Source organism: Pan paniscus, chromosome 18 (genome assembly GCF_029289425.2).
Source record: "Pan paniscus chromosome 18, NHGRI_mPanPan1-v2.0_pri, whole genome shotgun sequence".
Classification (NCBI taxonomy): Eukaryota; Metazoa; Chordata; class Mammalia; order Primates; family Hominidae; genus Pan; species Pan paniscus.
The window spans coordinates 11,279,847-11,307,166 of record NC_073267.2 but is presented as its reverse complement, the minus strand read 5'-3'; the positions used below and the strand labels follow the sequence as shown (position 1 = coordinate 11,307,166).

Sequence of the window (27,320 nt, the reverse complement as noted above, 5' to 3'; positions counted from 1 at the left end):
GACAGGATCTCACTGCTGCCCAGTCTGGAGTGCAGTGGCATAATCATTGCTCACTGCAGCCTCGACCTCCTGGGCTCAGGCAATCCTCCTGCCTCAGCCTCCGGAGTAGCTGGGACTACAGGCATGTGCTACTCCGCCTGGCTAACTTTTTAATTTTTTATAGAGAGGGTTGTTGCCCAGACTGGTCTTAAGCTCCTGGTGTGAAGTGATCTTCCTGCCTCGGCCTCCCAGAGTGTTAGGGTTAGAGGCGTGAGCCACTGTGCCTATCTGAAAATGACCTTTTAACACATCTACATGCTCCATGTCCCTATACTATACTATATTAAGCCAGTGTGTGCACTGTTTTCTAGACCAGAGCTTGGCAAACCCCACCCTGGGGGCTGAATCTGGCTGGTTTTATAAATAAAGTTCCTCTGGAACCAGCCATGCCCGTCCCTCTAGGCACTGTCTGTGGCTGCTTCATGCCACAGTGGCATGGCTAAGGGGCTGGGACAGGGACCGTGGGGTCCGCAACGCCTACTTCCTATCTGGCCCTTTACAGAAAAGTTTGCCAATCCCTGCTCTAGATAATTATAAACACAAACAACTGACTAAAAGGAAATAAGGAATACTGCCCAATGTGGACAACTTTGCATTTCCTTCTCAACTCTGAGTTTTTCCAGTGTGATTACTGTGTATAAACACCGCTCAGTAGCTCCCTATTTTCCTCAGTTAATGTTATCACAGATCCCTGTACCCAAGTCCTGCTGTGGCTTGTCACTGTCAGGTGTAGTGACTCCTTAGCACCTGGGGCTTCACCACTCACATGAGCCCGAAAGGCTCGCAGCTTTGGGCCTGTTCTTTTCCTGAGATGCCTGTTTGGCTCTTGACACTGAGGCTGGGATGCGGAGGAAGGGGCGTTCAGCTAGAAGGTCAATGGGCTGCGACTCAGTCTCTCATTTCTTTCTTTTTTTGAGACAGAGTCTTGCTCTGTCGCCCAGGCTGGAGTGCAGTGGTGCGATCTCGGCTTACTGCAACTTCTGTCTCCCGGATTCAAGCAATTCTCCCGCCTCAGCCTCCCAAGTAGCTGGGATTACAGGTGCCCACCACCACGCCTGGCTAATTTTTGTATTTTTTTGGTAGAGACAGGGTTTTGCCATGTTGGCCAGTCTGGTCTCGAACTCCTGACCTCAAGTAATCTGCCTGCCTTGGCCTCCCAAAGTGCTGGGATTACAGACATGAGCCAGTGTGCCCAGCACCAACCACTTTTTAAAAATGGGACAGAAAACATTCCTAAGGACAAATCCACTTTCTCTCCACTGCCATCACCCGGGCCAGGCCATCCTCCCTCCTGTCCAGGGTCCCAGCTGGTGTCCTGCTCCTCCGTGCGTCCCCATGTCCCCTCTCTGCAGGATGCCAGGGTGGACATGAATCTTGCACCATTTTCTGACCCAGACACCCTTCCCAGGGCCGCTGGGCCTGCCACTCCATTGGCTGTACCCTCATCCCTGTGTCCAGCACCTGTGTTCCTCAGGGAGCCACAGGGGCCACCAGGGAGAGCCAGGCCTTTTTACTGCCCTGGTGCCCGGCATGTCAGAGTCAGAGCTCAGTGAGTGCTGGATGAGGTGAGACTATGGGTCGTCCTGACTGATTCTGGCCAGTGAGATCAAATCAGACCTCCTTTGCTGGGCTTTCTTAAGTGTGGAGGAGAACGTCATGAAGAGAAGTCAGGCGTAACTGTGGAGATGGAGAAGAGCCCTCGGTTTCTCGGGCCCCTGAGATGGATAGCACCATGGTCCTGCCTGCAGTTGCTCTCTGCAGGGCTTACAGAGAGGAAACTTCCTATCGCTCTCCTCTCAGCTCGGGCTCACCATGGGCCTTGGAGCACAGCCACTAGGTGACTGCTACAGAGGGTTACTGGATGTCACTACGGAAGAAGCAAAGGCACCCAGTGGCTTATCCCGAAATCCCTATCTGCACCCAGCTGGTTCTGTTGAAAACTGGAGAGATTTCCTAAATCATTCTGGGATGTAAACGGAAAATCCACTGTAGGCTGGGGGACCTGACACATGGACGCGGCAAGGCTGACGGGGCCAGGCAGCACAGTATGAATTATAACTGCACTGGTGGTTTCCCTAGTTTCCTCAAGGAAAGTTCAAAAAGCATTCTTGACCCACTATTGTTTAATCCATGGACTAAAAAAAAAACAAGTCATTGAATGGTTGTCAGCTGCAAATGTCTAGACCAAAGATGAAGTTTTTCTTATTTTTATCTTTTGAGACAAGGCCTCACTCGCTTGCGCTGGCTGGACTGCACTGGCGTGATCATGGCTCACTGCAACCCTCCTTTCCCCAGGCTCAAATGATCCTCCTACCTCAGCCTCCCAAGTAGCTGGAACTACAGGCGCGAGCCACCATGCCTGGCTAATTTTAAAATATTTTTTGTAGAGATGGGGTTTTGCTATGTTTTTCAGGCTGGTCCCGAACTCGTGGGCTCAAGTGATCCTCCCATCTCAGCCTCCCAAAGTCCTGGGATTACAGGTGTGAATCACTGTGCTGGCTGAAGTTTTTAACAAGAGGTTTCTGCAGATCCACATCGGATGCAGCTGCGGAACACACACTGGGAAGAGCCTTGGTGAGACCAGAGTATCACAGCCAGGTAGGAAAGAAATCTCACGGTGTGGAGCACAGTTTGGACCCAGCTCCAGCTGGCAGCTCGCTCACCTGGGGAGTGGTGATGATCACTGCTCCATCGATGTGTGCTGCGGCCAGGTACTGGACGACCGAGAGGTGTTCATCCGACGTCCCAGGTGGGGTGTCCACAATGAGGTAGTCGACCTCTCCCCAGTCCACATCTCGGAGGAACTGCTTGATCATGCCTAGAAAGAGGAATCCACAGGGGATGCTTACTTTTCCTTTCTTTTCTGTACTTTCAACTCCCTCTTTTTTTTTAAAGGATGGGGTCTTGCTATGTTGCCCAGGTTGGCTCTGAACTCTGAGGCTCAAGCAATCCTCCCACCTCAGCCTCCCAAGTAACTAGGACTACAGGTGTGTGCCACTGTGCCCAGCTCATGGAGAAGCATGATCTGATCTTTTTGTGCCTTTGGTCTATGCTGTAAATCAGTGGCTCTCAACTGGGAGTGAATTGCAATGTCTGGAGACATTCTGGGTTGTCACAAATAGAGTAGGGGGTGCTACTGGCATCTTGTGGGTAAAGGCCAGGGACACTGTTTAACACCCTATGATGTATAACACGGTCTACTCCTCCCCCAACAAAGACTTACCTGGCTCAAAATATCAATAGTGCTGAGGCTAAAGCTTGCCCTGATAACACTTTCACATTATTACCTTAAGTCTCAGTACCAGATCAACCTGCTGTTGATCTCACCTCTCTGACCCAAATAAGCCACTATAAAACCATGATAAAAATAATTTCAGGGTTCCGTAGCTTTTTTTTTTTGAGAAAAAGTCTCGCTCTGTCACACAGGCTGGAGTGCAGTGGCATGATCTTGGCTCACTGCAACCTCCTCCTCCTGGGTTCTCCTGCCTCAGCCTCTCGAGTAGCTGGGATTACAGGTACGTGCCACCATGCTCGGCTAATTTTTTATGTTTTTGGTAGAGACAGGGTTTCACCATGTCGGCGAGGCTGGTCTTGAACTCCTGACCTCAGGTGATCCATCTGCCTCGGCCTCCCAAAGTGCTGGGATTACAGGCGTGAGCTACCACACCCGACCAGGGTTCTACAGCTTTTAAGGAGAGAAAAACTCACAGCAGATATTTATAATTATGTAATGGAAACTGGTATTTCTATTAGCTCTTTTCAACCAGTGAAGAAAGAGGCACTGGATGGTTAAAAATAATACACTGCGAAGTCCAGCAGGCTGAGACTGGCAGGACAGGGAGCAGATAAAGCCAAGAGCCACAACGCTCGTGGAAGAATGTGAGAGACAAAAAAAGGCAGAGTGGCAAACCGTTTTTCTTGGGTCCCCTCCAGATAACAGCATCATCAGGACTGCTGAGCAGGAAGCCCACTGACATCACCCCCAGGTTGTCTTCCACGTACTGCAGAGGGAACAGGGTGAGGGCAAGACACGCTTTACTCAAAACCACATAGTGAGGCCCTCCCCCAGGTCTTCTGTTTGAGCTCTGACTGGAAAAAACATTTTCAGGACAAAACTACCATGTGACCTATGAGCATATTCACTCTTTGCTCCCAAATCATTTTTGGAAAAAAAAAAAAGGGTACCATGTTGGGGGATTTGAAAGAGGCACTGTATGTCCATGGGCTGCAGTGACGGCAATGACAGGGAACTCAGCTAAAATAAGTAAATGTCATCTCCTTAACTCTTTTATTTTTTTATTTTTCATTTTTTTGAGATGAAGTCTGGCTCTGTTGCCCAGGCTGGAGTGCATGGTGCAATCTCAGCTTGCTGCAGCCTCTGCCTCCCGGGTTCAAGCAATTCTCCTGCCTCAGCCTCCCGAGTAGCCAGTGTTACAGGCACGTGCCACCATGCTCGGCTAATTTTTGTATCTTTAGTAGAGATGGGATTTCGCCATGTTGGCCAGGCTGGTCTCGAACTCCTGGCCTCAAGTGATCTGCCTGGCTTGGCCCCCTAAAGTGCTGGGATCACAGGTGTGAGCCACTGCACCCTGCCTCCTTAACTCTCTTAACCAGAGATTTACAAACTATGGCCTTCAGGGCCAAATCTGGCCCACCATCTGTGTTTGTAAATAAACTTTTATTGGAATACTGTCCTGGTTGTTCAGTTACATATTACTACTTTTGTGCTACAACAGCAAGGAATGTAGGCCCACATGCTGAAAATCTTTACCGTCCCACACTTTACAGAAAAAGCCTGCCAATCACTGGTTTTAATCACATCCTCTGTGCCTCAAAAAGTACCCTAATAAATACCTATTGACCAACAAACCACAAACCTATTATGTACACACAACCACACACTACTGTGAAAATAGGGCAAAGAGGTGAAAACTCACCACTGGAGACCAGCCTGAGCCACTCTGGTGAACCTGTGTGAACATAAGCACCGATGTTCATTAGTAGAAATCATGTACCCTGGTCACATTTCATGCACAGACAAATTGTACAAAGTAAGACAATGGTTTTTTAAAATATAATTCATTGTCTTACATGGTACCACGAAATTCCTAAAAGGAGGTGAACAGCTAGGGCGTGGGTAATAAAGATGCAACTCCACTCCCTTTGTGCCCTAAGCTGGGTTATTTGGAAACTCTACTTGGGTGTCTAGATAGGGAACCAAAGTTACTCAAGTTCAAATATGATGTTGTGTCTAAGGTATCTTAAAAGAGTCATAAAAATCGGCTGGGGACTGATGAGAAAATGCAGGTACCTGTGGAGCAATGAAGTGGCTTTTGTAAAAGCACAGGAGTGAAGGGAATGAGCTCTCATGAAACAGTTGATTCAGAACCTGTCCCCAATCAGCTCCAGCCACAAAGGGGAGCTTCCTGGGGCAACAAGATTCAGACCTCTTCCCCCCAGCAGGTGTCCAGCAGCACACAAAGCGCACACTGAAAGTTTAATTTTCTTGATGAAGCCTTACTTTTCTCAACAGATTTACTGAGACATGATTCATAGACAATATGACTCACCCATTGAATGAGTGGCTTTCTGTACAGTCACAAGCGTGCAGCCATCACCACAATTTTATTTTTTATTTTTATTTTTGAGATGGGGTCTTGCCCTGTCGACCAGGCTGGAGTGCAGTGGCGTGATCCTGACTCACTGCAACCTCCACCTCCCAGGTTCAAGTGATTCTCCTGCCTTAGCCTCCCAGGTAGCTGAGATTATAGGTGCCCGCCACCATGCCCAGCTAATTTTTGTATTTTTTGTAGAGACGGGGTTTCACCATGTTGGCCAGCCTGGTCTCAAACTCCTGACCTCAAGTGATCCACCCGCTTTGGCCTCCCAAAGTGTTGGGATTGCAGGTGTGAGCCACTGTACCCAGTCACCACAATTTTAGAACATTTGCCTGACTCTTAAGAAGAATCCCTATACCCCTCAGCTGTCACCACCCCCTACAGTCTGTCTCACATCCTCCCAGCCTTACAGGACCCCTAATCCACTTTCTCTCACTGTGGACTGACCTATTCTGCACATTTCATCTAAGTGGAATCACACAACATGCGGTCCTCTGTGACTGACTTCGAAGTTCTATTAAAAGACACCCAGCCAGGCACAGTGGCTCACACCTGTAATCCAAACACTGCGGGAGGCTGAGGCGGGAGGATCACCTGAGGTCAGGAGTTCGAGACCAGCCTGGTCAACATGGTGAAACCCCGACTCTACTAAAAATACAAAAAATAGCTGGATGTGGTGGCGCGTGTCTGTAACGCCAGCTATTCAGGAGGCTGAGGCAGGAGAACTGCTTGAGCCCGGGAGGCGGAGGTTGCAGTGAGCCGAGATGGCGACACTGCACTCCAGCCTGGGCAACAAGAGTGAAACTCTGTCTCAATAAAATAAATAAAATAAAATAAAATAAAATAAACCCCACAAAACCATTCATTCCTATTTACACTCGTTTGCTAAGTCCATTTGTCTTAAAAGAGGGGTAAACAGGATGATCCAATAGTGCAGGAGAAGAAAATAGGGAAACTTCTATTTTATTTTAAAATTTTCTGTTTCTATGAAATAATTACGTGTGATGACAGTAGCTTATACCTTCACTGCGGCGTGTGCTACCAAATCCATTGGGGTATGTGACCAAGCCTCACGGGGTGACATCGCTCTCCTTCCCTACTCCCTTGGAAGCAAACCCCAAGGCCTTAGAAGTGCCTGCAAGGCCGGCCCCATCTGCTTCGGGCCACCCTCCAGCCCCTCCGGTCACTCCACTGAGGACACAAGGACACCTTGTGTCAGCGGCCCATGCAGTTGCTCCCTTAGCCCAGAATGCCCTTCCCCCAGCTCTCCCCTCCCGTCATCCTCTGCTCAAATGCCATCCCTCAGTGAGGGCACCTTTGACCACCCCTCAGCCCCTCTGACTCTGCCCTACTCTCTATCCCCTCACTCTGGGTTGGTTTCACATTATCTAGCATCTGCCTTCTCCCACCCAGACAGGGGTCTTCATGGACCTTGTTCACCACTGCATCCCCAAAACAGGATTAATGCATTCCTGGCACTAATTAAAGAAAGAACCAATCTTGAGACTCTCGGGACATCCCAGCACCCCCAGCCCCAGCTTCCATGCACTGCCCTTGGGGGAATCCTCTCTTGGAGAGCTTCTTGCTAGCAAGAAGAGGCCAGCAACTACATAGACTGCTACAGCCCTGCCCCCAGCCCACATCGCTCACCCGCCCTGCAGTCTCAGTTCCCCAGGGGAGACCACAAGGGCAGAAATATTCCCTTGCTTCCAGGGTACAGACCCATAGCAAGCCCTGGTCTAATGTTCCCAGTCAGAGCTAAATTTCCGTGTCTTACTTCTGCATTTCACTGGCTGTTTCCCTTCCCCTCTGAGGAGGCATCGAAACCAATGCTTCTGCAATGGTGTAGACAGACTTCATATACAATCCCGCCCGTCCCCCGCCAAGACTCACAGTTGTTGTTAAAAGTAGACAGATGGACTACTGAGCATGAATCGGAGCTCCTCATGTCCACATAAACATTTACAGGCCAGGTGCGGTGGCTCACGCCTGTAATCCTAGCACTTTGGGAGGCTGAGGCAGGTGATCACTAGAGGTCAGGAGGTGGAGCCCAGCCTGGCCAACATAGTGAAACCTCGTCTCTACCAAAAATACAAAAATTAGCTGGGCATGATGGCACACCACTGTAGTCCCAGCTACTCGGGAGGCTGAGCACAAGAATCGCTTGAACCCAGGAGGTGGAGGTTGCAGTGAGCTGAGGTTGCAACACTGCACTCCAGCCCAGGCGACAAGAGTGAGACCTTGTCTCAAAAACAACAAAACAAAACAACAACAACAAAAAAACATTTATGGGCTCCGCATGCCTCTTTGTTGAGGTTTGACAGTTCAGTGCTACAGAGTTTGCCTTAAGAGAATAACTTCCTGAGTTCTGTAACCGGCTATTACCTGCTCTCCTTCCAATCCCATTATCTTGGGAATCGATGGCCCACATATATCGATGTCTAGAAGAGCAATCTGGGGACAAGAAGAGACCAAAGCGGTTATATAACTGAATGCACACACCCCAGATACACACAACTGGGAGGGGAGCGGGGTTAGAGGAAAAGGACAGGGGAGAAGACAGAAACTGGGTTAAACTTGGAGCCATCAGATTCTCCTGAGGGAGAGTCCTAACGCTGATCTCAAGGTTCATAAACACTGATGCCCCCATTCCCCTACCTCTCAGCCTGGCTGAGCTCCTCAAGGGTGATCTTACAGACCTGGCTGTCAGGTCACTTGGAGGCTCAGGCTCAGACCCTGTTTACTGAGCCCTGGTTGGAGGAGATGGGGAAAGGGGCCTAGCGCCTTTTTGGCTTGTGTGACAGAATGGATGGAACAGCCAAGAGACAGCAGTGTTGGAGCCACCCTAAACAGCTCTCTTTTGCTCACCCCCTCACCAAGTCTTGGTCTCTGCATCTTAAATTTTTCTCAAACTCATCCTATCTTGTTCAGGAGTCTCAGATACAAGCCAAATCTAGACTATTTAAGCAGAATATGAATGTATTAAAAAATATTGGGGGCTGGGCGCAGTGGCTCACGCCTGTAATCCCAGCTCTTTGGGAGGCTGAGGTGGCCATGTGCCTAGAAGGTAAGTATGATTATCTCTGGTTTACAGAGGAGGAAACTGAGGTTCAGAGGGGACCAGTTCAATAAGCAGGGAACAGAGCTGGGACATAAACTGAGGTCTTTCGGCCCCAACTGGGGCTCTTTCCAGTACACCATGGGCCTGCCGTGGAGGACCAGAGTGGAGCCTCTAGCTGAACCCTGACCAAGCCCTGTTTTCCTTTGATCCTGAAGGTGAATGATGGTTTAGGCTAAACTTACAGAACAGAAACTTAAAGTAAGATGGAAACCTGGAAAAGCTCTTTAGTTGTGACTCAGGTGCAGCTTCAGGCGAACCCTTCCACCCCAAGCCTTCCCCTCTGATACAGGAGGTCTGAGACAGCCTTCAGGAACCTTCTGAGAACAGGGCTAGTATTCATCTTGAAAGCTGCAATGACTCGGATCCAAAGTGCTGCACCTCCGCGTCACTTTTTAACTTGCCCTGAATTAGTTTCTTGCCGCCCTCTTCAATCCTCTCAACAAACCCAGCCTCCTACTTCCTCAGCACCCAGCGCTGTCTCAAACTTGTGCACGGGAAAACGCCATCCACAGACCAGCGCTGGCCTCAGGCGCCCTCTATGGTGCCATCTGGGGAGAACAGCAGAGCGACATCATCGGAAAACCTGACTTGCTCTCTCTGGACCTTGATACTTGGGACTGATGTGTCAATGATCCACGGGGAAATGACACTATCACTATGACTGTGACAGAGACTTTCCTCGATACTCTCAGGTTTCTAGCGACTCTGTCTCCATGCCCTTCCTTCAGGGAACAATTTAATCAATTCCCTTTAGAGGAATTTCACTCCCTTGGGGAGTGAATCTTGAGCGAAATGATGTAAGGATATGAAAAGCAGATCCAGCGCACTCTCTCACTCCCCTGGCAGGCCCGAGAGGCTGTTGACAAGCTCCTGCTACCCAGATGGCCAGGACGGCCCTGGGTCCTGTCTGTTCAGACTTCCTGTTGATCTTATTACTACCCCAAAATCTGTCCATTTAATTTTGCTTAGGTTAGGCCAGGAAAGCAAAGCTGAGAGCAATGCACCTGCATTCCTCCCAGCAGGACCTCTGGGCCTGTGTTTGCAGCTGATGGGAAGAGGCCGCGTTTGCTGCAGAAGGTGGAGACGCTGCAGGGCTGTCGGAACCCAAAGCGTCTCCTTTACTCAGCACCCCAAACTGCCCCTGATGAGGAGGGTAGGGGAAGAGGGATTTAGTCTTAACTTTTAGTCCTTGCACAAGTTGCTTCTGCTTTCGAAGCCTTGGCTGTCTGGGCTTCTGATCTGTGAGACAAGTGCTCCGGGGTCATCAAGGCCCCTCCCAGCTCTGCAGTCCCAGGACCCAGAGGAGGGCCTCGCACACTCAGTCCTGAAACACCTAGTGCTGACCTTGTTATGACAGTTTGCCTTTCAGATCACAAAGATCATAAATGTTTAATTTATGGTGGCTGGGTGCGGTGGCTCATGCCTATAATCTCAGAACTTTGGGAGGTTGAGGCAGGCGGATCACCTGAGGTCAGGAGTTCGAGACTAGCCTGGCAAACATAGTGAAACCCTGTCTGTACTAAAAATACAAAAATTAGCTGGGTGTGGTGGCACACGCCTGTAATCCCAGGTACTCTGGAGGCTGAGGCAGAACTGCTTGAGCCCGGGAGGTGGAGGTTGCAGTGAGCTGAGATCATACCACTGCACTCCAGCCTGGGCAAAAGAATGATACTCCGTCTCAAAAAAACAAACAAAAAAGTTTAATTTATGGAAGTTGGTGACTTGTTATTTATTCATTGTTTTTGAGGTAGAGTCTCACTGTGTTGCCCAGGCTGGAGTGCAGTGGCATAATCACGGCTCACTGCAGCCTTGACTTCCCAGGCTCAAGTGATCCTCCTACCTCAGTCTCCTGAGTAGCTGGGACTACAGGTGCTTACCACCACACCTGGCTAACTTTTTTTATGTTTTATTTTTTGTAGAGACAGGGGTCTCACTTTGGAGCCCAGGCTGGGAGTCGGTGACTTTTGCAGTGGAAGACAGTGTGTGACTCTTGGCTGTCTCATGGCTCAGGCTTATGCTACAGAGGCTCCTTCTGCCTTCACCACAACTTACACACTCCCTGGGCAGCCTGTGACTCGTCAGGGGTGTTTTCTAACTCTGCTCTCTCTTGATCCAAGGCCCTTTGTGCCAATGAGATGACAGGCGCCTGCCTGCCTCAAGCGCTAACATGGAATGGTCTTGCATAGAGTTAGAGCCAAGCTTCCACCAGATGGCAGGCAGAAAAAGGTCAGGGCATGTCCCACCACCCTGCTGGATTTAGGGCAGGGAGAAATCTGTGCTGCTTGACTTTAATCAAGACATATTCAGCATTTTCCATGTGTTGACACTTTGCAGATAGTGATGTCACTGTCATGAGTAGGTCTGCCTGGGGAAAACACACTTTCCTAAATGCTGACTTCTTTTTTTTTTAAACCACCACTGCATAAAAAAATACAGCTGATCTAGCCATATTTCCACACTGAATGGTGTGCTTTCCTTCTGTATATTGCAAAGTCTAGACAGGCATGCAGCAAAGACTTCAGAACGTAATTACATGAAAGTGAAGGATGTAAACAGTTGTCTACTCACAAGTGGTTACTTGCAAGTGGTGAGATGAAAGCCCATCTCCAGTGAGCTATTTAGGAATATTCCTGACAGCTTCGAAAAGCAAAGATTCTTCTAAACGATACAGACAATCTGAGAAAGCAGATTTCTTGGCCAGCCCACTAGGCCAATACAGATTTGACCCTCAAATGGCAAGAGATCGCTGACTCACAGAATGACGAATCAACGTGTGTGTGTGTGTGTGTGTGTGTGTGTGTGTGTGTGTGTGTGTGTGTCTGTGTATCTATCTATATCCTTTTTTTTTTTAAACGGAGTCTTGGTCTGTCACCCAGGCTGAAGTGCAGTGGGGCAATCTTGGCCCACCGCGACCTCCACCTCCTGGGTTCAAACGATTCTCATGCCTCGGCCTCCCGAGTAGCTAAGACTACAGGCGCGTACCACCATGCCCAGCTAATTTTTGTATTTTTTAGTGCAGACAGGGTTTCACCATGTTGGCCAGGCTGGTCTCAAACTCCTGACCTCAAGTGATCCGCCTGCCTCAGCCTCCCAAAGTGCTGTGATTACAGGTGTAAGCCACCATGCCCTGCCCAACAAGTGTATTTTGAATCTGCCCAGTACTATACCTTGGGTAGGCTACAAACTCATCTCTAAGGCAGATGTAATCATCATCCCTTCATATCCAGAGAGTGAAATAAAGTAATAAAAATGGTGGCCATCACAGACCTTTACTGAGCATTGACTATTTGTCAGGCCCCGTGCTAAGTGCTTTACTGTGCCATCTCACTCAGTCCTCGGAGTCCCATTTTATAGATGAGAAAACAGAGGCAGAGTAAGCCTGGTAACTTGCCCAAGGTCACAGCAGTGGTGTAGATGGAGCTGGGACCTGAGTTTGGGCTGTCTGACTCCAGAGTGTGTGCTCTTAGCGACCCACAATGCCTTTTATTAAAGTTGAGATCCAGAGGGCAGCAGTGGGTAATCTGAGTTTTCATGCTCATCTGTATACATGGGTGGAAATGAATAAACTCGTGTAAAGGCCAGCAAAAATTTTCCACAAGGGCCAACAGAAAATATATTATTAGGCTTTGTGGGCAAAATCAAGGATCATATGTAGGTACTTAGGTACTAATTTAAAAATTGCAATTTTAGGCCAGGCGCGGTGGCTCATGCCTATAATCTCAGCACTTTGGGAGGCCGAGGCAGGGGGACGCCTCGAGTTCAGAAGTTCAAGACTAGCCTGGGCAACATGGCAAAACCCCATCTCTACAAAAAACCCAAAAATTAGCCGGGCATGGTGGCAAGCACCCGTAGTCCCAGGTACTTGAGAAGCTGAGGTGGGAGGATAGCTTGATAAGCCCAGGAAGTAGAGGTTGCAATGAGTCCCGATCATAGCAATGCACTTCAGCCTGGGCGACAGAGTGAGATCCTGTCTCAAACAAACAAAAAACATTTCAAAAATGTGAACATTCTTAGTTCAAAGGCCATAAGGCAGGAGATGGGCTGGATTTGGCCCACTGGCTATAGTTTGCAGGTCCCTGGCTTAGAGAAAAGCTAAAAGGGGTTAATAAAGAGGAAAAAGAAGCGTGAACGTAATGTAATAAACTATCCACATGCAAGGACAGATGTACATCTGCTAGCCGTTTTCTTGGCTAGGGAATCCAGTGAAATGCTTCATTTGACTACTGGGCATTTCTTTGCTCTCTGCAGGATTGAGATTCCAAAGAGGCCAATTCAACTTAGTCTAAGGAATCATTTTTTTTTTCTTCTTGGACAGTCTCATTCTGCCGCCCAGGCTGGAGTACACTGGTACAATCTTGACTCACTGCAACCTCTGCCTCCTGGGCTCAAGCGATTCTCATGGCTCATCCTCGCTAAAAGCTGGGATTACAAGCCTGTGCTACCACGCCCAGCTAATATTTTGTATTTTTAGTAGAAACAAGGTTTTGCCATGTTGGCCAGGCTGATCTCAAACTCCTGGCCTCAAGTGATCTGCCCGCCTTGGCCTCCCAAAGTGCTGGGATTACAGGCATGAACCACTGCGCCTGGCCTAGGAATCAGTTATTTAGTAGCCATCACGACCCTCAGACAAAATGAGCATCTCCCAGTGGTTCCTGAGGTCTCACCTGTGTGTTTTCATCCTCTGCTAGGCCATGGGCAAGGTGGGCGCTGAATGTGCTTTTCCCAACACCGCCTTTCCCAGACAATACCAAGATTTTGTGTTTTACGGTCTTCATTTTCTCTTTGATTTCCCCTATAGCTGCAAAGAAAATCAAAGTTCAGGGGATGAGGTCCCACACCAAACCTCGAATGTCAGGCTTCCAGTCAACTAGAAAGAGCTAAGTCCTAGTCCTAGTACTAGTCCTGGGGCTGTTTAAAACGATCCTCTGAAATACCTCTCAGACAATGGTAGAAATAAGTGCTAGGAAGAAAATAAGGCTATTATCACACTTGAAGGGGTCTCATTTATTGGTTTACACGTTTGTCTCCCCCAACTAGAACATACTCTCCACAATGGTAGGAACTGTCTGAAGCTTTCAGTGCTATATTCCCAGCTCCAGAAGAGAACTTTGCAAACAGCAATGGTCACCAACTTGGGGACAAAATCCCCCAGAGACATTTGGTAATGTCTGGAGACACTGTTCTTTCTTTCTTTCTTTTTTTTTTTTTTTTTGAGACAGAGTGTTGCTCTGTCACCCAGGATGGAGTGCAGTGGCGTGATCTCGGCTCACTGCAACACTGCCTCCTGGGTTCAAGCGATTCTCCTGCCTCAGCCTCCCAAGTAGCTGGGATTACAGGTGTCTGCCACCATGCCTGGCTAATTTTTGTATTTTTAATAGAGACGGTGTTTCTCTATGTTGGCCAGGCTAATCTCGAACTTCCAACCTCAAGTGATCCACCCACCTTGGCCTCCCAAAGTGTTGGAATTACAGGCGTGAGCCACCATGCTCAGCCTGGAGACACTTTTCATTGTCACAGGAGAGGTACTGCTGGCATTTAATGGGTACAGCCCAGGGATTGTGCTAAATGTCCTACAATGCACAGGACAGCCCCCTACAACAAAGAGTGATCCTGCCCCAAATGTCAACAGTGCTGAGGTTGAGAAACTCTGATAGACAGCAGGCACATACTAAGTATCTGCCAATGAAACTGTCTTATTTCAAATCCTTAAAACAATACACGAGGTATAAAGGAAATTAAAAAGTCTCATGACTGGCCAAACTCAAGTGAAAGTTAAGCCTGGAAACCTCCCAACACTGCTGTCCTCCTCCCCATCAACAGACAGCTGTTACTTCCCAACCTTGTGTCAAAGCATTCTACATTAACCAGACCCCTGCAAAAGGCCAAAGGCCCCATGCAACTCCATCGTGGGATGACTGCCCTCACAAGTTGCTCCTAAGGAACTCCTTTGCTGGCCCCTAAATCTTTGAAGATGAGTATCCTCCCATAAACAAAGACATGCCAACTGTAATTTTAGGACTGTAACCTCAGTCTAACTCCTTCCCTATTACTGATGTCTGTTAAACGCCACACTGACCATGTCCATTACAAGCTTATCCTCCCACATGCCAAACAAAGATGGGATGAGATAGTCCTTCCTCTCCTACCCTGAGACGTCTGCCTAATTAATTCTTCCTTTATTCCCTCTTTTGAATGTTTATTTTCTGTATAGTGTAGATAAACTGGGCACGAATTAAAACCTCACAAGAATGTAACTACCTGCCACAAGGCCTACTGCACTTTTTCCTGCATGCTCTTCCCCCTTTTAATGAAATATATAAACACAAGCCTTCTGGAACCACTTCATCGAGCACGGGCCACAGATGTTTCTGTCACTTGTATTTTCCAGGGCACGCCCTCAAGCTCTGGCCCAATAAACCTCCACTGAGGCTCAGTTCAGTCTCTCCATTGCATTGACAGAGGTAACTATTTTTCTCTTCATTTTTTTTTTTTCTTTGAGACAGGGTCTCACTCTGTCACCCAAGCTGGAGTGCAGTGGCACGATCTCAGCTCACTGCAACCTCCACCTCCCGGGTTCAAGTGATCCTCCCACCTCAGCCTCGAGAGCGGGCATGCACCACCATGCTGGCTAATTTTTGTATTTTTAGTAGAGACAGGTTTCACCATGTTGGCCAGGCTGGTCTCGAACTCCTGACCTCAAGTGATCCATCCACCCGCCTCGGCCTCCCAAAGTGCTGGGATTACAGGCGTGAGCCACTGCACCTGGCCTGTCTCCATTTTTGATGAGGAACCAGAAGCTCAGAGAGGTTAGGACTATTGCTGAAGGTCACACCGCATGGATCCAAGAATCAAATCCAAGTCTCTCTCTGAACTCCTTCAAGATTCTCCCCCTTGGCCAGGTGCAGTGGCTCACGCCTGTAATCCCAGCACTTTGGGAGGCCCAGGCAGATGCATCACTTGAGGTCAGGAGTTCGAGACCAACCTGGTCAACATGGTGAAACTCTGGTTCTACTAAAAATATAAAAATTAGCCAGCCGTGGTGGCAGGCGCCTGTAGTCCCAGGTACTCGGGAGACTGAGGCACGAGAATCGCTTGAACCTGAGAGGTGAAAGTTGCAGTGAGCCGAGATCACACCACTGCACTCTGGTCTGGGCTACACGGCAAGACTCTGTCTAAAAAAAAAGGGGGGGAAAAAAGAAAAAAAAATATTGTCCTCCTGCCTCCTGCTTTTTAAGGTCCTTCTGAGCAGGCTCCCTGGGTCCTCTCATCCTGGAATCTGTGCTTCACAGCACTTAAAGCTGCGGTGGTTTAGTTGCTAGCTCACGTGTTTGTTTCCCCTGTAAAGCTAAACTCCACTAGAGCAGTGACCACGCCTGATCCCCAGCTGTGTCCCCAGGACAGCACCAAACCTACGAGGCGATCAACACATTTCTGCTGAATGAGTGGGAGAATCACTCCTCAAAAGGAAGAAAATTGTGTCAAGAAAGTAGCTGGCAGAGCCAGGATGTAAGTCCGAAGACTCCCCGACTTCGAAGCTTATCCCGTTTTTCTCTGCGGTCGGTTATTGTCACTCAAACCTCTGGCCCCGACCCTCTTAATTAATGTCCCTTTCGACTCCGCGCCGGTCAGTCTCCACCCTCCATCCGCGCCAGGTCCTTCGCGCTCGCCTTCTAAAGGCCTCGTTCCTGTCAGTCATTCCAAGCTCCGCCGTCACCCTGCCCACTTTCCACGCCCCGCCCCTTCTGGGCCCCACCCCTCTCCGAATACAATACCTTCTAGCCCGCCCCTGTCAGTCATTCTGCAGATCCCGCCCCCTCCCTCCCACGCCCCGCCTTTTCCGGGCCTGCGCCTCTAAGTTCCTGTTGAGGCCTTGCCCTTTTCTCACCCGGGTCCGGAGTGGCCCCCGCTCCAGAAGCGCACAGCCGCTGGTTGGGGCATCCCTGACATGAAGCCCCTCTGCCCGCCTGGGCGCTGTCGGCCCCTGGACAGTCTGCGCAGAGACAAGACCACAGTTAGAGCAGCTCGCGACACTTTCGCCCCGCGACCCACGCCCCCTCCGCGAGCTCACCGTGAGGCACCTCCTCCATTCCGTCGCCTTTGCCGCCTTCGTGGTCACCGGAACCCGCTGTCGTACATTTCCGCCTTGTGGGCACAATCTGATTCTCCGGCCGCGCGAAATAAGTCTCGGAAAGAGGGGGCTGTGCGCACGCGCGAACCTTGGGCCGAAAGACTGGGACTCACGTCTGTTCCTTTTCAGAGATTTCCTATCATAAATACTTCTGCAGTGCATCTCCTAAGAACAAAGGCATTCTTCATGACCTCAGTGCCATTTTCATACCCAAGAGATTTAATATCGATGCAGTACTAGCCAATGCAGTATTAGCCAATAGACAGTTTATATTTCAATTTCAGTTGTTAGACCCTCTCCCCTGCTGGATTCACTCACTGCCTGGAGTTATTTCTCTTCGGTCTCCTTTAATTCAGATCAGTCCTTCTTTTTTTAGGGGGAGTCTCATCACCTTGATAATTTTGACGGGTCCAGACCAGTTGTCTAATAGAATATCCCATATTCTTGATTTGTCTAATCCTCCCCTCCCTCTTGCCTTGTAATTAGATAAAGGTTAATTTTTCTTTTTTCCTGCAGAACACACTTGGATAATGTCAGTTTGTCCCGTTTTTGGTAATGTGAAGCTTGATCGCTTGCTAAAGGTGGTGTCTGCCCCATTTCTCCATTTAATGTTTCTTTCTTCCATTTGTAATTAACAGGTACTCTCTGGGACCATCTTCTTCTCTATCAGCCTTTCACTCAGTGATTTTAGCAGCATTAATATATATATATAAAACTATAGATTATATATATGATAAATATATATCAGTTTTATACCCTCTCTTTTTTTCTTTTTTTTTGAAGACTCACTATGGATTCCTGGATTTTTAAAAATTGTCTTTTATAATCAATTATTATTCTTTCTGGTCGATTTTTTTTCCCCCAGATGTGGCCAGTGAAGCCCCTTCAAGACAGTTCTTATGTTCTTTGGGCACTAATCCAGCTTCTTTGAGCATTTTCTTGCTTTCTGATACAAGATGTTTCAGTCATCCCTTCTCCCTGCTGCAGTCATTTCTTCAGGGAGCCTTGGTTACTTTTTAGCAGACAACAGTTCAGAAACCAAGATGTGGATGCCACAAATGCTCATTGCTACTGGAGTGTCATTGCTCACAGGTTTGGCACCTGGAATATTAATGAGTGAACAAACTTTACCTAGCCCCAGACACTAAGAATATGGAAACGTTTGTTTATTTATTTATTTATTTTTGAGGCGGATTCTTGCTCTGTCACCCAGGCTGGAGTGCAGTGGTGGGATCTCGGCTCACTGCAAGCTCCGCCTTCTGGGTTCACGTCATTCTCCTGCCTCAGCCACCCGAGTAGCTGGGACTACAGGCCACCACGCCCGGCTAATTTTTTGTATTTTTAGTAGAGACAGGGTTTCACCATGTTAGCCAGAATGGTCTCGATCTCCTGACCTCGTGATCTGCCCGCCTTGGCCTCCCAAAGTGTTGGGATTACAGGCATGAGCCACCGCACCCGGCCTCGGAAACATTTATTAAACAGCAGTGTATCAGCTGCCTGTCACTACCACTAATTATAGCCAGCATTTTGTAGAATACTTACCGTTTGGCAGCTGTCATCTTTGTGCTTTCATGTGAATTACCTAATTTATGTCCTTTTGTAGTCCTATTGTCTCCATTTTTGGATAAGGAAACTGAGGCTTAAAGTAAACTACTTTCCCGAGGTCGCATGACTGGTAGCAGGGGAACCAGCGTGATAAACTTGGTCTGTCTGGCTGCAGAGCCTGCACTTAGTAACACATGGTCCCAGCCAGCACTGGGCTAGATGCCAATGATTCCAGACTAACCTGGACCCTGCCATCTGGAGCACAGTCTGGTCAGGAGAAGAGGAACAGAGTGATGGGGCATCAGCAAAGGCCTGGAGAGCAGAGAGGAAGTCACCTATCAGGTAGGGACTGTTGTCATTTCCGTTTTACAGGTAATAAGATGGCTGCAAAGATTTACTTGTCCACAGTCTGAGAGGCAGAAAGAGCAGAACTGGGTTTTTAACAAAGTCTGATACAGGGCCTTTGCTATTAATCACTATACTGCATATTAGAGGGCAGGATGCAAGTTATTCTCCTTTTTATTTTTATTTTTTTGGGATGGAATCTCACTCTGTTGCTCATGCTGGAGTGCAGTGGTGTGATCTTGGCTTACTGCAACCTCCACCTCCCGGGTTCAAGCAATTCTCCTGTGTCAGCCTCCTGAGTAGCTGGGACTACAGGTGCCCACCACCACGCCTGGCTAATTTTTTGTATTTTTGGTAGAGACGGGGTTTTACCATGTAGGCCTGGCTGGTCTCGAACTCCTGACCTCAGGTGATCCACCCGCCTCGGCCTACCAAAGTGCTAGGATTACAGGTGTGAGCCACCGCGCCTGGCCAGGGCCGCTTCTTAAGGTGAGTGCTCCCCAAGACTCTGTTCTTGGGCCACTTCCAGTCCCACTTCCCACTTCCTCCTGGGCAAGCAACTGACAGCCCTGACGCTATCCATCTTCTGTCTCCAGCTCCCACACCTCTTGCTCCGTGAGTTCGGATCTGTGGATCCTACCTTGTGCCTATTGGATTTTATTGCATGGACATCCCACAAGCGTAACAAATAAACGTCTACAACTTCTTCTCAAGGCAGTTCCTGCCTCTGGATTTGTTATACCTGGACAGGGCATGACCCCTGGGCTAAGAACTCAAGCCGTAAATCTGAGTATCAGCCTTGTTTTCTCCATCTCCAACAGTGATCAAGTGCTGTGTGACAAGTCACCCCAATATGTAGTGGTTTAAACCCACCGTGGTTTATTGCTTCCTGTGACTCTTCTGGTTTCACCTGGGCTCCCTTAATGTGGCTTCATTCAGCTGGGAGTTGGCTGGAAGGTCTCAAATGGCTTCACTCTCACACTGGCCTTGATTCCCCCCTCGTGGCCTCCCTCTCTCATTTTTCAGTGGTCTAGCCTGTGTCCCTTTAAATGGCAGCTGGGAATGACAAAGCTGGGAAGTGGCAGTCACTTTCACCATGTTCTCTCGGTCAAAGTGTCACAGACACAGACTCCTCCTGTTGATGAGTGGGGTGGCGTACCTATACAGGGATGGGGGTCAATGTTGTCCATAGAGACGCCCACAGCACCCCCTGCATCCAATCAGACATCAGGTCAGCAGCTGCACCCCTAGGTGGTAGGCTGGTAGCACACATGACCCCACTTCTCTCCCTGTCTGGATCTGTGCCCTTGGCTGCTGAACTTTGCAGTGCCCTCCCACGTGCGGGGAGGGGGTTCCATCCTACCCCTTGACTCTGTGCTCAGGCATGTGACTTATTTTAGCAAATGTGATTCAAGCAGAAGCTTGTAATGGGGCTTTTGCCTGTTTTAATCCCTCTCCAGCTCCCCTGCCACTTAAAGGTACACAGGCTAGGAGAAGGTCTGGGCTCGCCCATGGGAGGTGAAACACCTGGAACTGAGCTGAGCCACCCCTGTGCTCTCAGTGAAGGCCTCCTAAACCAGCGGCCCAAGACACATGAGAAGAGTCCAGCCAAGAGCTGCAGATCCACCCACCCAGACCCACAGATCCACCCATCCAGACCCACTGATCCACCCATCCAGACCCACCGATCCACCCATCCAGACCCACCGATCCACACATCCAGACACACAGATCCACCCATCCAAACCCACTGATCCACCCATCCAGACCCACAGATCCACCCATCCAGACCCACCGATCCACACATCCAGACACACAGATCCACCCATCCAGACACACAGATCCACCCATCCAGATCCACCGATCCACCCATCCAGACCCACCGATCCACACATCCAGACACACAGATCCACCCATCCAGACCCACCGATCCACCCATCCAGACCCACTGATCCACACATCCAGACACACAGATCCACCCATCCAGACTCACAGATCCACCCATCCAGACCCACAACTGGCCATAGATGCGTGAGTCCTGAAGAACCACCTGGCCAATGCACAGGCTGGTGAACTAGCTAAATGCTGATGGTTTGACACTGCTGAGTTTGGGGTAGCTATAGACAACTGACACTCCATGCCTTCCAGCATCCCTCCTGCCTCAGCTCAGGCCCCCTCCTCCTCCTGGTCCTGCAACAGTGTCTGTTTCAGGCAGGATAGGCTAGTCTGCGCTGCCAAAACAGACATCCCCAAACTGAAGTGGCTCAAGGCAATCAAGTTTATTTTGGCACTTGCTCCATATGTAACTTCATGGACAGAGGTTCCTGCTCCCTGTGGTTCCTCAGGGACACAGACTGAAGCTCCACCGTCTCCTGTGGCCCCTTTTGAACACAGAGGACACAAGCCAGGGGAATTGTACCCTGATTCTGAAATGCTTCCACTAGAAATGACACCTATCTGCCCACTTTTCATTGGCTACAATTAGTCACACACGTCAGGTGCAGTGGCTCACACCTGTAATCCCAGCATTTTAGGAGGCCAAGGCAGGAGGATTGCTTGAGGCCAGGAGTTGGAGAACAGCATAGTGAGACCCTGTCTCTACAAAAAATTTAAAAATTAACTGGGCAAGGTGGTGCATGCCTGTAGTCCCAGCTACTTGGGAGGCCGAGGCAGGAGGATTGCTGGAGTTGGAGGCTGCAATGAGCTGTTATCACACTACTGCCCTCCAGCCTGGGCAGCAGAGTGACACCTTGCCAAAAAAAAAAAAAAAAAAAAAAAAAAGGCCAGGCGTGATGGCTCACGCCTGTAATCCCAGCACTTTGGGAGGCCGAGGCGGGTGGATCACCAGGTCAGGTGTTCAAGACCAGTCTGGCCAACATAGCGAAACCCTGTCTCTACTAAAAATACACAAAAAATTAGCTGGGTGTGGTGGTGTGCGCCTATAATCCCAGCTACTCAGGAGGCTGAGGCAGGAGAATTGCATGAACCCGGGAGGCAGAGGTTGCAGTGAGCCAAGATTGTGCCACTGCACTCCAGCCTGAGTGACAGAATGAGACTCTATCTCAGAAAAAAAAAAAAAAGGTTGGGCGTGATGACTCATGCCTGTAACCCAGCACTTTGGGAGGCCGAGGCGGTTGGATCACCAGAGGTCAGGAGTTCAAGACCAGTGTGACTAATAGTGTGAAACTCCGTCTCTACTAAAAATACCAAAAACTAGCCAGGCACAGAGGCGCATGCCTGTAATCCCAGCTACTTGGGAGGCTGAGGCAAGAGAATTGCTTGAACCTGGGAGGCAGAGGTTGCAGTGACCCGAAATCACACCACTGCACTCCAGCCTGGGCAACAAGAGCAAAACTCCGTCTCAAAAAAAAAAAAAAAAAAAGTCACATGGTCATGCCTAAAAAAGTATAGGAAGTACAGTTTTATATGACTGGAAGTGGAGGAAAACCAGATATCCAGGATCACAGTGATGTTTCCCACAGTTCCCTGAATTGTTTCTCAGTCTTAACATTCTTTCCCCATGCAAATCAGACCAAGTCACTCTGCTGCTCATAAACCGTCAGTGGCTCCCTATGGCCCACAGGATAAGGCCCAGTTTTCACATGGTGTTCAGTAGCCTCCATGACTCATTTTGACCCTTCCAGCCTGAGTGTCACTGAGAATATCGAGTCTATTCACTAAACAGCTGGCCTTTGCCTGGCACCCTAGTTCATTGCTGTCACTCACACAGGCCCTTCTGCCAGGAAAGGCCATTGCCTGTCTCTCGCCTATCTGGCTGTGGCCCAGTCCTCTGTGACAGGCCAAGTCTCAGCAGCATCTCCCCATGGAGGCCATTCCTGGCCTGCGGAACTGAACACACTGCGTTCCAGAAGTCTGAGCACGGTTTTCCATTCTAACAACTTCCGAAGTATGAATGCCATAAACTTAACAAAAATTAGCATTTGAAATTTTGTGTAATTTTCCTTTACACTTACTTAGTTCTGTGATTTTGAAAGACTAGATTTTAAATTTAAATTTAAATTTTTTTATTTCAGTTCCTCTGACTGAAGATGGTGAATAATGACTAAAAATGAAAGTTAAATTTACATAGCTAAGTAAGTGCCAAGGATTTAAATAGACTTCAAAATAATTTTAAAAATAAGTTAGTAAAACTACAGAGTCCGAAGATCAGGGTTGCTAGGAGTTCAGTGGGTGGGAGGGGATAAGGGGTAAACGGGAGCCCAGGGAAATTTTAGGGCAGGGAAGCTGCTGTGTGTGACTGTGTAATGGTGGATGCATGTCATTATGCATTCGTCAAATCCCATAGAACGTACGACACCAAGAGTGAGGCCTAATATAAACCATGGGCTTTATTTAATAATAATGTGTCAATATTGGTTCATCAACTGTGACAAATGTACCACACTAATGCAAGATGTTAAAAATGGGGGAAACTGGCCAGGCGTGGTGCCTCATGCCTGTAATCTCAGCGCTTTGGGAGGCCGAGGTGGGTGGATCACCTGAGGTCATGAGTTTGAGACCGGCCTGGCAAACATGGTGAAACCCTGTATCTACTAAAAATATAAAAATTAGCCGGATGTGGTGGTGTGCGCCTGTAGTTCCAGCTACTCGGAAGGCTGCAAGGCAGGAAAATCGCTTGAGCCTGGCAGGCGATCTCACCACTGCCCTCCAGCCTGGGCAACACAGCGAGAATCTGCCTTACCAAAAAAAAAAAAAAGATTAGTGGATGAAAGAAGACTAAAACCTGGTTAGAGCGGCTAAAAATTTCAGCCAGACAGGGGCACTTTGAATATTCAAACAGGGTCAGCGAGCACCCTTAAAAAACACAGGAAGTGCCTGCGGTTCCTTAGTTATACCAGCAGGTGGAGCTCTCCCCCCATCTATGATCAAGGTACTCAGGCAATGGAAACAAAATTAAGTTTAGGTGTAGAAAATTTTCTACTTCTTCCCTGGGATCCGGCAAATATAACAAGGGGCTATATACACACCAGGTGCTCAACACATAATTGAGTCGAAAAACAAGGCTCAGATGCATTATATAGAGAGAAACTGGAAAGGACGTGGATCCTTGAATGCCAGGTATTCGCATTCAGGCTCCCTGTCTCAGTTTCCGTCTCTGAAAAATGTCAACAATAATATTCAAGGAATTATTGTTGGGAAGATTAAACAAGTTAATGAGTAAAACAGTTTTTTAGAGTGTCTGGCACATTCAAGCCCTATATAGGTGTTAGTAATTATCAGTTTATTTATTTTTTTAATGAGACAGAGTCTCGCTCTGTCTCCCAGGCTGGAGTGCAGTGGCACAATCTCGGCTCGCTGCAACCTCCGCCTCCCAGGTTCAAGCGATTCTCCTGCCTCAGCCTCCTGAGTAGCTGGGATTACAGGTGCCTGGCACCACGCCCGGCTAATTTTTGTATTTTTAGTAGAGACGGAGTTTCACCGTGTTGGCCAGGCTGGTCTCGAATTCCTGACATGAGGTGATCCACCCGCCTTGGCCTCCCAAAGTGCTGGGATTACAGCCGTGAGCCACCACTCCCGGCCGGTTTATTTCTTAAGCTGCTTCGTTGAGGTATACCTGATATACAACAAACTGCACATATTGTAAGTATACAATTGCCAAGTTTTGACATATGTATGTACCCAAAGGTTTCCTTGTGGTCCGTTCTTGTTCTTTAGCAATCACTGACCTGTTTTCTTTCACTGTAGATTAGTTTGGATTTTCTAGAATTTTATATAAATGTAATCATACAGCATGCACGCTTTTTAATTCAGCTTCTTTCACTCAGCATATTTATTTTCGTTTCATCCACATTGTTGCGTGTATGAAGCTCGTCTCCTCTGGTTGCTATGTGGTATTCCATTGTATGATTATACTAGTTTGTTTATCTGTTAATGGACATTTGGCTGTTTCCAGTTTTGGGGTGTTACAAATAAAGCTGCCGTGAGCATTTTTGTGCAGGTCTTCATAGTGACGTGTATCTTCATTTCTCTTGCTTAAATACCTAGGAGTGGAATGGTAGATGTGCATTTAACTTTTAAGCAACTGCGAGGCCGGCACGGTGGCTCATGCTTGTAATCCCAGCACTTTGGAGGCCAAGGCGGGTGGATCACGAGGTCAGGAGATCGAGACCATCCTGGCTAACTCAGTGAAACCCCCATATCTACTAAAAATACAAAAAATTAGCCGGGCATGGTGGCCTGTAGTCCCAGCTACTCAGGAGGCTGAGGTGGGAGAATCGCTTGAACCCAGGAGGCTGAGCTTGCAGTGAGCCGAGATCGCACCACTGCACTCCAGCCTGGGCAATGGAGCGAGACTCTGTCTCAAAAAAAAAAAAAAAAAAGAAACTACGAAACTGTTTTCCATAGTGATTATGCATATTCACCTGCAGGATATGAGACTTTTAACTGCTCCATATTCTTGCCAGCAGTGGGTACAGACAACCTTGGATTTTAAATATTTCAACAGATGCATAGGGTACAGACAACCTTGGATTTTAAATATTTCAATAGATGCATACTGCTGTATTATTGTAGTTTTAATGTGCATTATTTTAATGACTGTGTCAAACATCTTTTCCTATTTATTTATTTATTTATTTATTTTGAGACAGAGTCTCACTCTGTCCCAGGCTGGAGTGCAGTGGCCCAATCTCTGCTCACTGCAAACTCTGCCTCCCAGGTTCAAGCGATTCTCCTGTGTCAGCCTCCCGAGTAGCTGGGATTACAGGCATGTGCCACCACACCGGGCTAATTTTTGTTTTTTAGTAGAGATGGGGTTTCACTGTGTTGGCAAGGCTGGTCTCAAACTCCTGACCTCAAGTGATCTGCCCACCTCGGCCTCCCAAAGTGCTGGGTTACAGGTGTGAGCCACCAGGCCCGGCCTGAACATCTTTTCATGTGCTCACTTGACATTACGTATTTTTTGTTGAGAGTGTTCATTCAAATCTTCAAGCCCACTTTATAAAATTTGGTAATTTGTTTTATTATTGAATTTTGATATTATGTATATATTCTGGATGGAAGTCTTTTTTTTTTTTTTTTTTTTGAGACAGAGTCTCACTCTGTTGCCCAGGCTGGAGTGCAATGGCATGATCTCGGCTCACTGCAATCTCCGCCTCCTGGGTTCAAGCAACTCGACTGCCTCGCCCTTCCAAGCAGCTGGGACCACAAATGCATGCCACCACGCCTGGCTAGTGTTTGTATTTTTAGTAGAGATGGGGTTTCACTGTGTTGGCCAGGCTGGTCTCGAACTCCTGACCTCAGGTGATCTGCCTGCCTCGGCCTCCCAAAGTGCTGGGGTTACAGACGTGAGCCACTGTGCCCAGCTGGAAGTCCTTTATCAATAATGTGTTTGGCAAATGTTTTTTCTAGACTGTAGCTTGTCCTTTTATTCTCTTAAAAGTGTCTTTTGAAGAGCCATTCTTAATTTTGATGAGGTTTTATTTGTTCATTTTTTTTATGTATTGTATTTTTGATATTATATCTAAGAAAGAGTTAACCGAATGCAATGCCACAAAGATTTTCTCATGTTTTTCCTTCTAGACATATTATAGTTTTAGACTTTACATTGAGGTCTCTGATCCATTTGGAGTAAATTTTTGTAGGTAATTTTGGTATGTAGTGTGAAATATGGGTTGAAATTCATTTTTTTCTGTTTGGATATCCAATTGTTCCAACATCATTGGTTGAAAAGGCTAGCCTTTCTCCACAAAATTAACTTTGTACCTTCATTGAAAAATCAATGGACCATTTCTGGACTCTCTCTCTCTGTCTATCTATCTATACACACATATACACATATATATACACATACATATATACACATATATACACATACATATATACACATATGTATATACACACATATATATACACACACATATATATATTGAGCCAAAGTCTCACTATGTTGCCCAGGCTGGTCTTGAACTTTTAGACTCAAGCAGTCAGCCTGCTTCAGCCTCCTGAAGTTCTGGGATTACAAGTGTGAGCCCCTTCGCCTGGCCTGGAGTCTTTATTCTGTCCATTGATCTATTTGTCTATCTTTATGCCAATACCATATGGTAGTTTTATAATAAGACTTGACCGTGATCATACCACTGCACTACAGCCTGGGCAACAGAGTAAGACTCTGTCTCAAAAATAAATAAATAAATAAAAATAAAAATATATAAGGCTTGAAGTCAGAGAGCCTAAATCCTCCAACTTTTTCTTTCCAAAGTTGTTTTCGGCTATTCTAGGTCTTTGCATTTTCATACAAATATTACAATTAGTTTATTAATTTGTACCAAAAAAGCCTACTAGGATTTTGAATGGGATTGTGTTAAGTCTGTCCATCAATTTAGGAAGAATTGACATCATAACAATATGAAGCCTTCTGGTCCACACGTATGACATATCTTTCTATTTAAATTTCTATTTTATTTTATCTATTTTAAAATTTCTCTCAGCAACAGTTAGTAGTTTTATCCCCAGTCTTTTTTTTTTCTCTTTGTTTTATTTTGGATACTTTCTATTGCCATGT

General features: G+C 47.7%; 2 protein-coding genes across 9 annotated transcripts in view; one reads left to right on the top strand and one right to left on the bottom strand.

Annotated features, from left to right (window-relative positions):
* TVP23A (trans-golgi network vesicle protein 23 homolog A) overlaps positions 1–8,880 on the top strand; it is a 66,763-nt gene extending 57,883 nt beyond the window's left edge. The window contains exons 8-9 of one of the 2 annotated variants that reach the window (XR_004666775.3): positions 2,453–2,637; positions 8,752–8,880. Coding sequence is in view for 1 of the 2 variants with exons in the window: in XM_034939770.3 (XP_034795661.1) it covers positions 2,453–2,525 (73 nt within the window). In the remaining variant the exon portion in view is untranslated. Of the gene's footprint in view, positions 1–2,452; positions 2,688–8,751 lie in introns of those variants that run through there. The other variant, XM_034939770.3, reaches the window with a different exon arrangement.
* Positions 1–27,320, bottom strand: part of NUBP1 (NUBP iron-sulfur cluster assembly factor 1, cytosolic) — a 79,309-nt gene that overhangs the window by 8,708 nt on the left and 43,281 nt on the right. For 2 of the 7 annotated variants that reach the window (XM_003808287.6, XM_055099487.1), the window contains exons 3-9: positions 16,847–17,071; positions 16,664–16,768; positions 13,443–13,576; positions 8,043–8,111; positions 4,977–5,009; positions 3,950–4,040; positions 2,703–2,857 (exon numbers count right to left, since the gene is read on the bottom strand). In XM_003808287.6, coding sequence (XP_003808335.1) covers positions 2,703–2,857; positions 3,950–4,040; positions 4,977–5,009; positions 8,043–8,111; positions 13,443–13,576; positions 16,664–16,768; positions 16,847–16,865 — 606 coding nt within the window. In that variant the 5' untranslated portion in view covers positions 16,866–17,071. Of the gene's footprint in view, positions 1–2,702; positions 2,858–3,949; positions 4,041–4,976; positions 5,010–8,042; positions 8,112–13,442; positions 13,577–16,663; positions 16,769–16,846; positions 17,217–27,320 lie in introns of those variants that run through there. The other 5 variants (XM_063598368.1, XM_063598369.1, XM_034939766.3 and 2 more) reach the window with 3 other exon arrangements.